Source organism: Vicugna pacos, chromosome 18 (genome assembly GCF_048564905.1).
Source record: "Vicugna pacos chromosome 18, VicPac4, whole genome shotgun sequence".
In the NCBI taxonomy this organism is placed as follows: domain Eukaryota; kingdom Metazoa; phylum Chordata; class Mammalia; order Artiodactyla; family Camelidae; genus Vicugna; species Vicugna pacos.
The window spans coordinates 13,388,196-13,406,181 of NC_133004.1; the positions used below are offsets into that span (position 1 = coordinate 13,388,196).

Below are 17,986 nucleotides of genomic sequence, written 5' to 3' on the forward strand. Positions count from 1 at the left end.
AGCTCCAGGTGGGGTGGGGGGCAAAAATATGAAAATACCTTCCCCATGTTGTTTAGCAAGGCCCTCATCATATGGTTTTCATTGTCAGTAAAAGGGAAAAACTTTCTCATAAAGTATCCAGTAGGAGATTGACTGTTTCAAGAAGGTGGTAGAACATCTGTAATAATGTTGGACTCCCTGGGTCTGTAGTCCCTGTGGGGTGCAGTGTAGCCACACAGTTTGGCAAGTGTTACCAGCGTGATCTAACTGTTACAAGTTGGGGTTTGACAGGAATGTTACTTTAACTACTTTGTTTGCTTGTTTGTTTATGCGATTTCCTGGAGAGGCTTGAGTCTGAGGATAGCATTTAATAGATTGGTAATTGTAATTTTTCACTTAAAATTTAGGAATACATTTTCAGGCAAAAACACAAGCACTGCGCCGCCTCCCCTGGGGCACTTTCTCTGGTCCTGTGTGAAGAGGTCTTGTAAATAAGGCTGTTTAATGTTTACTCCTTGAATCTAAACACATGATGTTGTGGGTGGAGCATATTTCCATGTGAAGATCATCCCAGAGCGCTGCCCTCCCTCCCCGTGCCCGAGGCATTTCCGTGGACACCCTCTGCTTGTCTGAGTAGCTTTAAATCATGCCCCTTGCACACGTCATTGTGTGTGCCTGCGTGTGCAGTGGCCTGTATTTATTCTGTTCCTCTGTGGTGGCTTTTAAGCTCCTGCCTGCCTGTAAGAGCTGTATCTGTCTTTCAGACCCAGCCCAGGGTGAACTTAGGCGTGCTCGCTGTCTTCCAGGCGGCCCTGGCACTGGTGCTGGCCCTGGTGGTGTGGAACAGCTCCGTGGATAAGAATTCAGGCTCCAAGCCAGCCTGTCCGGCTCTGCCACTTCCGAGCTGTGTGATCCTGGACTCTTTATGTCAGTTCTCTGTGCTTTGGTGGCTTCCAGTACCTACCTCTTAGGGTTATTAGGAGGATTAAGTGATTTAATACATGTAAAGCCTTAAGAACAATGCTTGGCATCCAATAAGAGCATCAGTGTCAGCTATTATTTCTACCTGTACCATTCATTGTAGTCATTTTCCTTGGTGTCTTCTGATAATGGGAGATAGTTTCTAAAGTTACTGTGTAAGTCCACAATCTCATGGATCTGAACATGTCTAGCGACTGGAGTTGTACTCGACATCACTCTAACAGGCCTGGAATAAACATTTAAAGGAATTGTAATGGAGACCAGGGGATGTTTCTGCCTATAAAACTTCAGAGTTTTAAAATCAGCCAATTCCAGAAAGGTGATGTTCCAGCTTGCAAGAATTTAGTTAATATAGTGAAATTCAGTTTGAGTTTCTTGCTTTAAGATATACTTTTCCCAAACTTCCCCACCTCCCCACCACTCCACCATTTCCTTCTGGTTCAAGGAGAAGAGGGTGTGTCTGACTGTTGGCAATGAATGAAACCCTTCACTGTACTCCTTCAGGTTTTTGTCTGTCACTGTCACTGGTTGATTCCCACTCTGTTGATTCATCCCCAGCCTTGTTCCCTAAGGAGGTGGGTCCCCCTTGGCGACCACTGCTCCTGTGTAGTTATGTCCCCCAGGCCCCATCCTTTGTTACGCTTGCCTTGAGTGAGCAGCTGGACCCGGTCCGAACTCTCAGGCCCCTGAGCTTTGGGTGGAGCATTCTTTTCCCACTTGGTCACTTCATTCAACCATTTATTGACCTGGACCCAGATAGTGGAAACAGTCAAGACTGAGAAAGATAGGGATCCCCTTGAAGGGAGTGACAGGGTGGGAGTGGGGTGTGGTGCCAGGGTAGGCGAAGAGGGACAGCCTCTGAAGCTGATGTTGAAGCCAAGGCTCTGGGGTGAAAGGAGCCAGCTCCGTTCAGATCTAGGAAGAGTGTCGTGGACAGAGGGAACAGGAAGTATGAGGTCCCGGAACCTCAGATCCCTTGACTCACTCATTCCAGGAACCCACAGGAAGAAGGCCAGTGTGGCAGGAGCCGACTTGGGGGTCAGATGAGGGCGGCATCATGATGAGGAGTCTAGATTTTACGCTAAGTGCCTAAGGACACCATGGGAGGATTTTAAGCAGGGCTGTAATAACTGATTTGTGTTTTTAAAGAGCATTCCTTTCAGTTTAGTGTGGGAAATGAATGGGGGAGGGGACAGCGGGGAGGACAGAGAGCTGAGAGCAGAGACAGGAAAGGAGGGTATTGCAACATCCACCTGTGCCCTGGGCCGAGGTGGCCGAGGAGGGGCTGAGAGCCGGCACATGTTCTGACAGTTTCACCGACAGAAGCCTTGTCAGTGGATTGATTGGAAGTGGTGAGAGAAAGAAGGTTTCTGTTTTGAGCAACTGGCCAGAAGGTGGTTTTGTTACTGAAAAGGTAAGTTTGGGCCAAGGGTTAGGCGTAGGAGGAGGGGGAGCATTACAGTTAAAAATGCTGAGTGAAGGTCACAGACAGACCCAGAATTTTGTGTGGGCCTTATATGTATCAGTAGGGATAGATGGTCTTTTTGTAAATGGTGTTTGGGCAACTGGTAGCTATTTGGGAGGGAAATATATATATATCCCTACATCACTCCTTACAGTAAACTGGTGGATCCAGTTTTTAAAAAATTCTTTAATGAAATAATGAGAATACTAGAAGAAAACGTGGAGAATTATTTTGTGATCGCAGAGTGGTGCAGGCATTTTTGAGTATGTCAAAATCCAGAAGCCATAAAAGAAAGTATTGATAAATTCAGCTACTTAAAAATAAAACTTTTTCCACCAAAATGTACCATAACCAATGTCACAAGATTGATATCAAATTGGGGAAAATAATAATAACATCCCAAAGGACTGCTTTCTTCAACATGTAAAGAGCTTCCATAGAAGCTCAGCCTGGAAGGAAGAGGGCAAAGAAGATGAGGAAACAGTTCACAGAAAGGGAAGTACAGACAGCTCTCAAATCTGAAGTGATGCCCAGCCTCACCAGTGATAGAAAAATTAAAATAAACAAAACCCCAAACACAGTTGTCACACTGTTTGTCACTTCCCTAGTTGACAGCGATGGAAACATTTGATGGGTTTCCTGGTGGTGGGTAGCATCGTTTGGTAAAACTTGGCAGCATCTGGCAAAATTGAGAAATGCATTCTGCTGTAGACCTGAAACTGCTCTAAAAAAATTGTCTATTTGAAGAAAAGAAAAGAAATACATATACCTTTCATCCTATGGAAATTCTTTGAAGCTAGGCCTTTATGAAATGTCCTGTGCACCTGGTGAACTTCAAAGATTAGAAGCAACCGAAATGCCCATCACTAGGGGCCTGGTGATGTGACGGTGCAGACATGTCATGGAACACCATGCACAGCTGTCAGAGGCAGAGCAGCTTGATAGGTGCTGGATCCAGACTGACCTTCGAGACTAGGTACCATTTGAGAAAAGCAAGGAGCAGAACATGTTAGGATGCCCGGTTTTTTATAAAACTAACATAGGCACAAGATACTTTTTACTTTTTATTTAAATAATTATCAACCCACAGGATATTGCAAAAGTAATACATAGAATCCCATGAACCCTTCATCTGCTCCCAGCAAAGGTGCTGTTTACATAACCGTAGTGCAATATCAGCACCAGGAAATTGACATTTATATTATACTAGACTACAGTCCTTACTCAGTTTTACATTCACTTGTGCGTGTGTGTGTTTGTGTCTTTGCAGTTTTATCCCATGCATAGATTCATGTAACCATCACTACAATCAAGATGCAGCATTGCTCATAGAATATCTTTGTCAGGAATCAGGACAGATTGGTAACAATGGTTGATTAGATTGCCCTCAGAAGGGCAAATGGGTGGCTGAGTGACAGGGATGGGAAGGAGACATTCCTTTTCACGGTCGTAATATTAAAAGCCTACTTTTTGAAGAGTGTGCGATGTCTGTGAGACATCCAAGTGAAACTTCCCAGTAGGACGTATGGAGGGAGCTCCACCAGGGAGGGATATGGGGAGTTGTCAGGGCCCTGGATGTGGGTATTTAACATCTGGGCGGTGCAGGAGGTCCCTTGGGGGAGAGGGTGGCCCGGGGAGAAAACAGGGTCTGATGAAGCCCCAGGGCTTTCAAGTTTGGAAGTCAGCTGGACGCGAAGCCCCCAAATCAAGGAGGGAGTGGACTCCTGTCACATGCTGCTGAGTTTGAGTAAGAAAAGCGTCTGTCAGACTAACTTCATCAAATTCTTCCTCACTTTAAAATTGAGGCCAGGTTTTGACTGGGTCCAAAAATAAGATGGTGTATAAAGCATTGATCTTTTCTTTCTTTCAAAAAGAGATGTAAGGAAAGGCTTATTTCATGGGTAATACTAATCTGTAGTGAAAAAAAAAACGGAACAGTGATTGCCTGGGGTCGGGGTGGGGCAAGGATTGACTGGAGAAAAGACATGGGGGAGCTTTGTGGAGTGACTGTAATGGTGTATTTCAAGTCAGGGGTCTGGGTTACCTGAGTGTATCATTTGTCAAAAGTCACTATCAAATGCGTGCATTTTACTTTAAAAAGCTGTAAACAAATGTTGAATTCCAGATAATTATATGTATGCTGAAGTGTTTAGTGAATTACAATTAATGTCTGCAACTCGCTTTGCAATTTACCAAAATTAGGTTGATGGATGGACAAAAAGATGGACAGATGGGTAAAGACGGGCAGATGTGATAAATAGAGCAAAATTTTAATTGTAGAATGTAGATGCTGTTCATTGTAAAAAAATTTTTTTCGTAATAAAATTTAGGGGGAAAAACTACAGAATATGAAATGCTCTGTTGTATTGTATTTAAATATTACCTGAAGTTATGTTCCCAAATCTTTAAATGAGTAAAGGAGGTATGGTATTTCTTGCATGCTGTTAAGTATCTGCATTCTTAATCACTTACTTGAGTTGTCAGCTCTTTGCCACCTGCCCTTTGTCCTTAAGAGGCCAAGGTTCAAGGTTTTGTAGCACTTTCTGGAGAAATAGCTCTAAGGCTCTTAACTTGGTGGATTATTATTACCCAGAAGTCCTCCTGAGCCAACAGATTTACTTTGAGTGAACCTCAAACTAATTCCCCACCCAGCCAGACAGAGGTTGGGAGAGGTCTGTCATTCTCTGAAGGACGGCGGAATGCTTCTTGCTTTCAGCTTTTCTTTTGTCCCAGACCCTCCGGCCTGACCTCCCTGGACGCCCAAGTGCCTTTGAGCTCTAAGGTTCTGACTCTGCTCTAAGTAAAGCAGAGAAAAGGCTTGGTGGTCCCTTAAGTCAACTTTCTAAGGAAGGGTCTAGAAGCTACATAGACTTCTTTTAATACTTTCTTTTCCCAGAGGTAATTTATTTATAAGGTTAAAAAAAAATTGGAAAGGTTTGCAGTGAAAAGACACAGTCCTGCGCCTCTCCCGGCCCTGGGTTTCTCCCAGTGCTGTAACTTGCTATGATTCCATTTCGAGCTATTTCATGTGTACACAAGCAGATAGGAACATATAGCCTCCTTCTTAAATACCAGAACAGGGTCCTGTTGTAGACACTGTACTTTACCTCTTTTTTTTTCCAGCCCCATTTATTCAGCCATTTCATTTTTGACAGGCATTGAGTTAATTCAGTATCTCTTTCTCTTAGAAATAGTGCCTCCTTAAAGAACTTTGTACGTATATGTATGACTTTACTTTTTCTTTTTTAATATGATGGAAATGGTCAGATGTGTCCAAGTGAAGAGCAGGATAAGCCCGTGTCCCTCCCCCTCATCCAGCTGGGGCAGTTTTCCGTAATTTTGCTGTTCTTGTTTCATGTTCACCCATTTATCGCCTTTTAAGCTAAACTATCTTAAAAACAAACTTTAGGAATAATGCCATTTTATATCAGTGTCATGGCCTTTTTTAACTTTTTATTTTGGAAAATTTCAGGCATAGAATTTTAAAGCAAATCCCAGATACCATATCCTTTCACATATAAATACTCTGGTAAAGTAACCAACTTCTAGATACAAGATCAAAATATTTAGAGCTTGAAAGTATTCAAAAGACAACAAGAATTAGCACCAGTTCTCAGAATTCTGGGCATGCCAATCTCCATCCCTATTGTACACTCTGGAAACGGTAGTCTTAAAAGTAAAACTTGCCTACAAACAGTAAACAATAATGAAACTGAAACACTGCAGCTGTGTACTTGAAACATGGCTGCCATTTCCGTGTCTGTCACATGGGTCCTTTTAGGATTAGCTCTCAGTAGTTCTCATCCAGGGGTGATTGTGTGGACCCCCAACCCTGCCCCACCCCCACCAGGGGACATTTAACACAGTATTTGGAGACGCTTGAGTTTGCTGCAGCCTAGAGGAGGTCGTGCTCCTGGCACCTAGTGGGCAGAGGCCAGGATGCTGCTGACATCCCACAGGGCGCAGGACAGCCCTGTGCAACAGAGTTATTCAACCCAAACTGTGATGGTTGAGAAACCCTGGCCTAGGACATTGGGAGCCGTTTTATCCCTGTGCTTCAGCTTTCTGGGAACTGCTTAACGAACGTTGATTAGTCGGGATACATACCAACGGTGCTGACATTTGCCAGTGTTACCCCTGAAGGTAACCCTTACCTTCCGGAGGATTCCAACTAAAGTAACTTCATTTAGATCCTTGTTCCACCGGTTGCGTCAACAAGGACTATTTCAAAAGCTTGTGTAACAAAATATGTATAAGGTTTAGACTCCGCTCGCAAGGAAGTCAGAGTCCCTCGGAGGCAAGCGGATGTGAGACCTTTTCACTTCTGGAGAGCCTCCAGAAGCAAAACAAGGCCGGCGCTGTTCTCGTGGTTGTATACACGTGTGTACAGACAGGCGGGAAACAAAACCTGGAGTTGAAGAAGGGAAGACAAGAGGAGGAGAGAGATGATTTTTTCCTGCGTGTTGTTTGGGAGGGGCCTACAAAATCTGCCAGGCTGTTCTGCCTTAAGGAGTGTGGAAACCCTCTGCGTTGGGGATCACAGACCTGACTCAGATGGTGTCCTGGGCGTTGAGGACCTCAGTCCCCTAGGCAGAGATGGGTGTGTCCACTAAAGGTGTGACAAGACCTAGGTTATGGGTGTTTTAACTGGGGCCTGGGAACCCTGCACCTTATATAATTTTTGCTTGTTTCTTTCCAGATTCCTCATTTAGAGAGTGGATGTGTGGGGTAACATGTCCAGTGTGTCCGAGGAGAGAAGAAAAAGGCAGCAGAACATTAAGGAAGGACTACAGTTTATACAGTAAGGGCTCAGTTCATGCCTTGTGTTCTTGTCACACAGTCATTTCTTATGTGTGCCTCTGCATTTTGCAGAGAAAGTAACCTTTATTTGTGTTTCATAAATCCTGTTAATTTGGGTTTGAAATTAGATGATTTCGTTCCAGCCGTATTTTTTGCTCTTGGACATGGATTTCTTTGTGTTCTGAAGTGGATCTTGCTGTCACTGATTTTGAGGGCTAAAGCCCATTAGTGTCCCCAAGAAATGTTAGACTAAGGGAGGTGAGGAATTTGAACCTAATCTGTTAGGAGCAGTTCTGACGAGTGAAAATGAAGATCTGTCAGCACTCAAGGCTTTTGTGATCACACTGTTCTGTTAAGAAGCTCAGTCTCTAACTGGCCTTTTTTTTGTTTGGTTTTGGTTTTGTTTTTTTTTCGGGGGGGTGTCATTAGATTTATTTATTATTATTATTTTTACTTAACTGAAGGTACTGGGGATTGAACCCAGGACCTCCTGCATGCTGAGTACGCACCCTAACCACTGAGCTATGCCCTCCCCCCCTAACTGGCCTTAAAGCACGTCAGTGACGGGACCACGGCTCGGGTGTCTGTGGCCAGGCAGAAGGGCCTCTTTGCCCCTCCCGGAAGGAGGCATCCTTCTCTGCTGTTCTGCAGTAAATTGGATCGAACAGTGCCAGTGCTTCTGTGCTATTTTTAAAATTTTTTGGCATTTGAAGAATTAGAGCTTTTGTTAGTAGAAGTCCATTTAAAAGGAAAATGTTATTCTTACCCAAGAAAATACGAAGGAATAGTTTCAGATTTTTTTTTTCATGACTACAGTTATATGTGAATAGAGGTCCTAAAGGAGAAGTAGGTCTTTGAAATGTGCTTCGAACCAGTGGTGAGCTAATAGCGCCCCAGTCTGAAGATGCCGTCTGTACTGGGGAAGAACAAAGATGGGAAACTAACACTACCTGAGTTCAAGACTTCCTGTTAAACTGCAGTGGTCACGACAGCGTGGACCTGGTGAACAAATAGATCAGTGAAACAGAATAGAGAGCTCAGGTGACTTTTGAATGAACAAAGCCTGATAAGAGCCTAATCATTAAAATTAATTTGTTTCTTCTCAGGTCACCGCTGTCGTATCCAGGAACACAGGAACAATATGCGGTAAGGACTCAGAAGGTCTGCTGGAAAGCTCTGCAAATAGCCTGTGAACTGTAGTATGTAGCCAGGTTGGCAAACCCAAATGCAGCCCACTGTCTGTTTTTGTAAATAAAGTTTTATTGGAACACAGCCACGCCCATTTGTTGATGTATTATCTATGGCTGTTTTCACGGTGTGGTAGTTGAGACAGACCAGATGACCCACGAAGCCTAAAATACTTACTACCTGAGGGCTTACAGAAAAAATTTGCTGACCCATAAAATTGTTTTTTCCAGCAACTTGGACAGTTGTCTTGTATTTTCTTTCCTCTATTCGTATAGTTTTGAATTAATTTATTTTGAGCCCCTTGACAATGACTTTTAGCCTTTCATTTCATTGAAAATAGTGGGACAGAATATGTTGAGAAGGAGACGGCAGAGTATCTTCTGTTTTTATTTTGAAGTTGTAACAGTAGTAGAGGGGTGACTGGACAATAAGAGGGGCGAGCTAGAGGTAAATCTGGTTAGTTAGAAACAGAGAAAGCCCAGTTGACTGGATCTTGGACTAAAGGCCCTCATCTCTGCAGACTTAGCTCACCCGTAGCCTTGTGTCTCTGAGGGTTTTGATGCTTCTGAATGTCACTTCTTTCTTTCTGCCTCCCTCCCTCCCTCCATCTCCATTCATTCAGTCTCTCTCTTCCTTTCTTCCTTCTTCTTTTCCAAACAGATGTAGAACCATAAAGTATTAGAGCTAGAAGTCACCTGGAACAATGCTTTCATTTTACAGATGTGCAGTCGGGGTCCAAAGAGGTTAAGTGGCATGTCTGAAGTCACCTCATTTGTTATCAGTTGATCTTGACAGTTTTCTTCATTACTTTCATCAGCTAAGATGTCAATTCGTAAAATGAGACAAGAGCTGAATATTTATCTGATCCTTTGATAGGAAAGGACTTTTAAAATATTAAAGCAATGATAGAAATCAAGGGAACTTGAGAACCTTTGTCCCGACCAAAAGAATGTGTATACTTACGCGATAAGAAAAAGGTTTAACATCTCTTCCCCCTAAATCAGTAAATGACCTGAGCAAACATTTACCAAAGAAGAAATGGTCTGTGAAAATGTGGGGAAGTTCAGCCTCACTGGTAATCAGATACACAAAAAAGAATACCACAAACAACAAGGTCCTACTGTATGGCACAGGGAACTATATTCAATAACTTGTGGTAGATTTTATGTGTGCATGTTCACACACGTGTGTGCACATGTTGGTGGGGTGCTCTGAAGCAAGCTGCTAAGAAGCATTCATTGTTACTGCCTTTTTGGATGGCAGTTTAGAAATATTAGTCAAAATCCTTAAAATGCTCATTCTCTTTGACCAAGAGTTTCCACTTGTAGGAATTTATCCTGGGCATAGAGTTGGAGATGTGACAAATATTGACAAAGTGCTTTTGCAGCATTTTTCTTAATGTGACGTTGAATTTTCTCTTGGAAAAAAGAAGCAAAATGAAACCCTAGCTGAATAGCAATGACTCTGCCTGGATTTAAGAATTTCTCACAACAGTGCTTGTTGCTCTGTCAAATTATTTCCTCTGTAGTTTTAGGTACAAAACTTAAAATTTGCTTACACTCTGACTTGTTCCTTAACAGGTTTCAGGAATGGTAACTTTTTTTCTTTTCTTTTTTCTTTCTCTCTTTTTTTTTTTTTAAGGTATATTTACGTGCTCTTGTGAGAAATCTTTTTAATGAAGGAAATGATGTTTATCGAGAACATGATTGGAACAACTCTATAAGCCAATACTCAGAAGCTTTGAGTATAGCTGATTATGCGAAGTCTGAAGAAATTTTAATCCCTAAAGAAATCATTGAAAAACTATATATAAATCGTATTGCTTGCTATTCTAATATGGTGAGTTGTGATTTTTAGAACAATGTTCCTAGAGAGAAAAAAGATTTTCAAAAAACATAATACGTTCATGAAAGTCAATTTTCTAATTTCAGTTTTTAAGAAAGATGTATCAACTGCTTTTAGAGTGGCCTGAAGCTTTGAAAAATCAGCTTAGAAAACATGCTTAGGGATTTTAAAAATAATTTCTTAGTTACTGGTCCTTGGAGATTCCCATTTGAGTGTGGCTTTTAGGGGTATGTCTGCTTATTAAAAAATCAGTCTAGGAAGATACGGGAGTTCAGAGATCAGGGTACCCATCAAGGATCTCTGCTTCTTAGACAAGATTCAGTTAGTCCTCTTCAGAGCTTTTTTAGCACAAAGCAGTAGTTACCTTCCAAAGAATTAATGCAAGTTTTTCACAAGTCTGAACTTAAAAAAGCAGTATTTTGATATGGTTATAATTTTCACTATAGAGATTCAGTAAACTTTAACCATGAATTTAAGAATAAAGTATCCATGTTGTCACCTGCTTCTTTGGTCATGAGCGTTCATTAATGATTTGTTTTGTTTTCTATAATATATTCCTCATCAACTAGCTATTTAAGTGTTACATTTCCATTTAGCGTTTTAATGAGCTCCAAAAAGGGGTAAGTACAATGGAGAGGAAGATAGGACAGGAGAGGGACATCTGGGGACATCAGCCATACCTAGAATGTTTTATTTCTTGAAGATTTGGGGCCTTTATGGCCAAAGGTTAACATTTGTCTGATTTGGGTGGTGAGTTCACAGAGATCTATTCTTTTACTTTTGTGGATTTGAAATTTCATAATGGAAATAATTTTAAAGAGAAAATTAATACCACCGACTTTCAATTTAAAAAGAGGGTCTGAATTTGTTTGCATTTACAGGAAGACATCATTGCAAGACATGATTTTGTTTGATTGCTAACTCTTTTTGGTCTTCCATACCAGGGTTTCCATGATAAAGTTTTGGGAGACTGTGATACAGTCCTCAGTTTAAATGCCAGTAACTGCAAAGCTCTGTATCGGAAATCTAAGGCCCTAAGTGATTTAGGAAGATACAAGGAGGCTTATGACGCTGTAGCAAAGTGCTCCTTAGCAGTGCCTCAGGTATGGAATTTACGTTTTAGTTTATTTGCTAAGATCATAACCGTTTACATTGCTTCTGTGTGGAGAAATGGGATTTAAGCAGTCACATTTTCCAGCCAGCCATCCACCTGCTTCAGGTGGGAATAGCTGCCCAGAAAGCAAGTGTCTTGGCAGAACATAAGTTATAACAGTTGTGCGTGTTAGTCTTTACGGTTAGTAAGTACAGCCCCCCGTGAATCATATATTCTCGCTTTTTTCAGGATGAACATGTAATAAGACTAACTCAAGAACTAGCTCAAAAATTGGGATTTAAAATAAGAAAAGCATATGTTAGAGCCGAGGTAAGCTGGAGTTCTCTCCATAAGGTTTTTTCATTTTGTTTTGTAACTTGGAGTCAGTTCTGGTTTTAAATTAGCATCTTAATTTTCTTTCAGCTCTCACTGAAATCAGTTCCTGGGGATGGGGCTACCAAGGTAAGGCTATTACTTCTGTAAGAATTGTAATTTAAAAAAAAAAGAAGAAAAGATAGAAGCATTAGCAGTTCTGCTTTCAATATATTTGGTTTGTGTCTATTTTTGAGACCTCTTTATTCCTTCAACACATAAGTGGCCAGAGCTTCCTGTCCTATAAAAAAAAACAACAAAGAACTCAAGTAGTATCTTTTTACTCTTAATCAGCATTTCCTGAAGTCCAAAGGAGCATTTTACAGGATATTAATAGATGTTAGGTTTTATTAGAAAAAGTGGGTCAGGGCCAAATACTAATTTTAGGACACAATTAACAAGTTGTTGTTTTTTAAAGGTAAGTCTTCTTTGAGCTGTTAAGATGCTGCTGTGAGTTGGGGAGGGAGTGGTGGCTGGACTAGTCCCTCTGGAACTGGAAGGCTCCTGAATATCCTTTGAGAAGTACTGGGCCACAAGAAATAAATACCAATAGGCCAGCAGTGTTTAACCCCACATACTACAAAAGCTTACAAATTTTGTGGATCTTCATTGGAAGGAGGTCAAATATGAGAACCTACATTGCTCTCTTAGTGTGAGCTTTATAGCTTGCTTTATAGTTCAGAATCCTGAAAATATTATGATCTATTATTTGGTTTAATTTCTAGGCTTTGAATTGTTCTGTGGAAGATATCGAGCCAGGTATGTGTTCTCACACACATCATCTTAATCTGAGAAGTGCCAGCTTCAGACATTATATATGTTACAGTGTTGTCAAATAAGGTTGCTATGTAGTTATCAGTATTAAAGCAAGAATAGTTTCAAAAACCACCTGTGTGCCTCTGGATGTGCTGGAGAGTGATGATAATACCAAATGTCAGTGAGCAATCATTCGATGCCCCCATGGCCTCAGCACTGTCTAGGAGCTCCACCCAAACAGGGCCCAGGCATTTTGAGAAAGAAGGAAAGGTTTTCACGAGTGAATATATCTATTTCTGGGTAAAACAATTTCTTTTTAGAGTTTTGCTCTTCTACTTGAATTACTTTTACTGTTGTGTCTGTGTTTATAATTGCTTTCATGTTTTTACCTAGCTCTTCATTTTCTCTGTTATTGGCTATATAACCCTAGTATTATGTAACTACCCTGAAAATAAGTGAGTGCCTGTCCGTCCATGTTACAGATTTATTAACTCCAAGGCAAGAAGCAGTTCCTGTTGTTTCTATACCTGCATCCAGTTTTTCTCAGCAAGTCGGAAGTGAGCTGGCCTCAGTTCCTATTATGCCCTTAACTTCTATTTTGCCACTGCAAGTGGAAGAGAGTTCTCTGCCATCGACAGTGTTGGCAAATGGAGGAAAGATCCCCTTCACTATGCCGGAAGCTTTTTTGGATGATGGAGATATGGTCCTTGGAGATGAAATAGATGACCTCCTTGATTCTGCACCTGAAACTAATGAAACAGTTATGGTAAATTTCAGTGTGACTCTTTTCTTCTACAGGCGGGCTGAATTTTTTTTTTTTAATTATAGTATAACTTGCTATTTTCAGTATTGCCTACAGAGTAAACTTTCGGTTTCTTGGAAATCATTTTTGTCCTTTTCCAGTGTTAACTGGCTAATTTGGTCATTTTTTTAAATAAAAAAGAAACATGCTAGGAATCACATATTATGGAAAAGGAAAATTTAACTTTCTGACAAAGAACAGGCATTTGATATTTAAGGAAAAATAAGTTTATAGATTAAGGACTTTTCATTCCTTAAGGATAATTCTCCTGTAATCATATACCCTGAAGCAAGTGTCAGCAAACTTTGGTCCACAGGCTTGATGTGGCCTGCTGCCTGTTTCGTATGACCCGCAGACCAAGACTGGTTTTAGATTTTTACGTGGTTGAAAGAAGAAAATAAAGGATAATCTTTTATGGCACATGAAAGCGTCTCATGACGCTGCAGCGAGAGTGGAGTGGTTGCGACAGAGACCATGTAACCCACAAAGCCTGCAATATTTCACATCCAGCCCTTTATAGGAAAGTCCACTGACTTCTGCCATAAAATATATTAAAGTATATTAAAATAGAGGCAGCAGCAGTGGGAGGAGGATGATGAGGGAGAACTTCAGAGCTGGTTTCCAGGGCGGATGATATCAGTGACGTCCCCGAGGAGATGGCAGAGAGAAGGAGATGTGAAAAGCAGACAGGCTGGGGGCTGGTTCCTACCACTGTGATCTTAGGCAAGTAACTTCACCGCTCAGCCCCTCGGTTTCCTCATCTGTACAATGGCGGTCACAGTAGGGAGTATCTCAGAGAGTAATGAGAATTAACTAGGTGGTATATGATTTATCATAGTATAAGGCACATGGAAGCTCTCAATAAATCATTGCTTTGCAGGGGAAGGGGAAAGTAGTGTTCTGTTTGTTCTTGTGAGGTTGTCCATTCACGTCTCCAGAAAGATGGTCCCAGCTTTTCCAGGCTGCCCCAGTCCCCTTCTCTGGAGCACCCCTCCTTCTGTTCCACACTCCCCCCCGCCCCCAGTCCTCACAATTTCTCTTTGATGAAGCCAGTTCTCATGAGCTTTATGGTCGGGTAAGGGTAGGGAATCGTAAGGACGTTTTGAAAATGAAACATGAATGTCACATTTGGATTACAACAATATTAGACATCACACCTCGATCCTTTTTCAAAAAGTAGACTTGAAGAGAAACAAGTTCGATAGCTTGGATTCCGCCACTGAGTCTTGATTTTGGTTTCAACTTTGTTACGCAGCAAAATCACCCAATGGAATAATTTGTTTTTATATGCTGATGTTAAAAGCAGTTCAGCAGCTTGGAACCGAGTTTCATGGATTTTAATTAGGTCTTGTTTCCTCCCCAGCCATCAGCTTTAGTCAGAGGTCCCCTCCCAACGGCCAGTGTCACCCCGAGCACCCCCTTCTCAGCGTCTCTTTTGGGCACCTTGCCCATTGGTGCGAGGTACGCTCCTGCACCCTCCTTCTCGGAGCTGTATCCACCGTTGACTTCGTCCTTAGAAGATTTCTGTTCTTCTCTAAATTCATTTTCAATGAGTGAATCCAAACGAGGTAAGAATGGAGCCACTTATGTAAACAATGAACAGTTAATTTTCTAAAATAGACAATTTGATGTGACAGTTGTTTAACTATAGGTTGTTGGTACTTGAATTATTTTCATTGTAGCTGAAAATATATCGTAGCTGTAAAAACTAAACCTTCCATTTTAAATTCACCTGGACTTAATTGTGCCATTGTGGAGATCAAGAAGCAACGATGTGAGAACAGGAATGTTAGTGGCACTGGGTTTGTTAAGCTGGGTGTCTGTTGTTTTGCGCAGGGTAGGGGGAAGTGACTTTTAACATTTTTTTCTTAGCAAGGTTACCCTATCTTAAAGGGTCTTAAAGACAGGTTATCCTTTTAAGTTCTGAACGAGGCAAATACTTAAAGACTAATTTAAGACCAGTGTTTAGAATGATAATAATTAGATCCGTCTATTTTAGGCTTAATCCACTGAGTTCAGAAAACTGCCTAGTGCCTTCATTTTACAAAGGATTGCTGAGTTTTTGGCTTGACTCCTGTTTCTGTAATCCTAGGCTTAATAATACTTTAACAATAAAAATCTTCATCTTTTTTTGAGGCATTGGTACAGTTAAAGGGACAAAAATAAAAATAATTGGTTTAAAGATTGACAGCTTGAAGAGACTAAAATTTGTGGGAGACAGAGGGGAGAAAGAAAATGATTGAGTGGTAGACTAAGAGAAAGAAAGTAATTGAACCTTACTGATTTTGTTAATGTTATGGTGAGTTCCTGCTTCATATTTTCAAAAGGAGAAGCTCTTTTCCCCATTTTGAACATGAATTATTTTCTTAGTCTTTCTAACAGTCCCACTTGGTAGGCCCCTTCTTAGCTTATATTTCTGAAAATTGCTTTTTATTTTAATTTGTTTGTCTAAGGGTGATTTGTGCCCTTGGTTTCTGGAGGAAAGGAAAGACTCTGGAGCCCTCTTTGAGTGTCGATAATGAACAAGAAAGCTTCTAGGAGCTGGGATGGGAACATAACGTGGGAAGCCATAGTCAGCTGCTAAGCCCTGCTGTTCTTGTTACGTGATTAGAATGAAAAGGTCTGTTGAAGTTTTTTTATTATTTTAGATCTGTCCACCTCAACTTCTAGAGAGGGAACAACGCTTAACAACAGTAATTCTTCCCTTTTACTTGTAAGTGCCACTTCCTCTTTTGTAAATACATCGCTTAAATTGAAAATAGGTCTTTTACTTAAGTAACTGAGTTATTTGAATGAACGTGACCATCTCCCTGAAATTCTGTGTGTGCTGTGGGAAAGAGTGTTAAAATAAGACTCTTGCAGAACATCCAGTAATAAATGCTCTGTGTTTAAGGCTGGATCTGTCATAGCAAATTAATCACGATCGCAGGCAGTGTAAGAGGCTTTAGCACAGCACGAACAACTAGGAAATAACAAGATCAGGGCATGGAAAACGTGTTGGCTGATGAGGCAGAACAATTATCCATCACTTGTAACAACTCATGGAGCATCCAAAAAATTGGGGGAGGGACCTAGAGACCCAAAGAGGAAAATATAGAAGGAAATGGTTTTTAAATAGAAATGTAGTGAGGACAGAATAGTGCCAACTTCATTCTGTGCAGAATGTCTTATTTTTCAGATGAATTTGTTTCCTGCTTTAGTGATAGTGCAATATTGTTGGCGGTCTTTTGTTTTTTTTGGTTTTTTTGTTTTTTGTTTCCTTATTCTTCTTGCAGATGAATGGACCAGGCAGTTTGTTTGCTTCTGAGAGTTTCCTGGGAATTTCAAGTCACCCTAGGAATGACTTTGGAAACTTTTTTGGAAGTGCAGTAACTAAACCACCTTCTTCAGTGACCCCAAGACACCCCCTTGAAGGAACCCATGAACTGAGACAAGCTTGCCAGATCTGTTTTGTAAAATCAGGTCAGGACCAACCACGGGAGCAGTCAGTATTAAACTAGTCAATAATCTGAGAGTTCCTAGGAATGTGTGGGAAACGCTAGCTGTTGTGACTCTTCAGTCTCCATTTGAATTCTTTCTAAAGAAGCAGCAATCATTGGTTAGGGGCCTTTGAAGTCTAATAGGATCAGTCTCTGCTCTTATTTGGTATAATTTTATGTATAGAATCAGATGGAATAGAATACTTACCTGATTTTGAAAGCTTATTGAAACTTTCATGAGATGCTTTATATTTTAAGTATATGTTTTAAGTATATGGATCATTTTCAAGAACTAGAAAAAAGCACTGTAAAACTGGTATGCGAGATAATTTTATGAAAATTAAAGTACTTTTCATTACATTGTTTTCATATCTTTACCCCTAAATCAAGTGATACAAACACAATTTATTCTAAACTGGACCCAAATTTATTTTCTTCCTTAGTTGTTTATGTAACTATGTTCTTTACCTTTAGAAACCATCAAAATTCTAATAGTTAAATAAGGGTTATGTTTTGGGAGGAGTGGTGTTGAATGAACTTTGTGTTGTCTGGCAAACAGCATGAAAGGCGAAAATGCCTTCAGTAACTTGTTTACATTTGGGGGATATGAAAATGGGATTTTAAATGTGAATTTAATAATCATTATCCATCTGCTCACATCTGCTTATAAACGTGCCTGTAAAATGAAATGGTTCTTTTTGTGCATATGAGCAATCCTTTTTTACATCTTTTTCAGGCCCTAAGTTAATGGATTTCACTTACCATGCTAATATAGATCATAAATGTAAGAAAGATATTTTAATTGGTAGGATAAAGAATGTTGAAGATAAATCATGGAAAAAAATACGTCCAAGACCAACAAAAACAAATTATGAAGGACCTTATTATATATGTAAAGGTATGTGCTATAATTGCTTAATTGGTGTACATTACAGAAGTAAGAAATGATTTGCTACACTTGTTATAATGGTTCCAGTATTATTGTTACTAGAAATATTTAGATAGTTGACAGTAAGTTCCTTGGATCGAGACATTAGTATTTTTTATATTATTTCTACCTTTGTTTTTAACTTCCTGTCTAGTGAATGTTTTATAGTTCTTTATGGAACTGGGGACTTGGCTAGGTTTTAAACAGAAAACTGTCTCAAACTTTAGGTTCTCTGACTTAGTCGAAACAGAATCAGAACACTGAGGCTTTGGAAATGTTGCTCTTTTAAGTTGTTTTT

At 40.5% G+C, this 17,986-nt stretch overlaps 1 protein-coding gene across 3 annotated transcripts in view; it reads left to right on the forward strand.

Moving 5' to 3' along the window:
• Positions 1 to 17,986, forward strand: part of ZC3H7A (zinc finger CCCH-type containing 7A) — a 32,267-nt gene that overhangs the window by 2,869 nt on the left and 11,412 nt on the right. For 2 of the 3 annotated variants that reach the window (XM_072942191.1, XM_072942192.1), the window contains exons 2-13: positions 7,125 to 7,226; positions 8,332 to 8,371; positions 10,055 to 10,252; positions 11,203 to 11,361; positions 11,601 to 11,681; positions 11,775 to 11,813; positions 12,449 to 12,482; positions 12,962 to 13,245; positions 14,645 to 14,849; positions 15,930 to 15,994; positions 16,557 to 16,743; positions 17,497 to 17,658. In XM_072942191.1, the coding sequence (XP_072798292.1) occupies positions 7,159 to 7,226; positions 8,332 to 8,371; positions 10,055 to 10,252; positions 11,203 to 11,361; positions 11,601 to 11,681; positions 11,775 to 11,813; positions 12,449 to 12,482; positions 12,962 to 13,245; positions 14,645 to 14,849; positions 15,930 to 15,994; positions 16,557 to 16,743; positions 17,497 to 17,658 (1,522 nt within the window). In that variant the 5' untranslated portion in view covers positions 7,125 to 7,158. Of the gene's footprint in view, positions 1 to 2,268; positions 2,375 to 7,124; positions 7,227 to 8,331; positions 8,372 to 10,054; positions 10,253 to 11,202; positions 11,362 to 11,600; positions 11,682 to 11,774; positions 11,814 to 12,448; positions 12,483 to 12,961; positions 13,246 to 14,644; positions 14,850 to 15,929; positions 15,995 to 16,556; positions 16,744 to 17,496; positions 17,659 to 17,986 lie in introns of those variants that run through there. The other variant, XM_015239122.3, reaches the window with a different exon arrangement.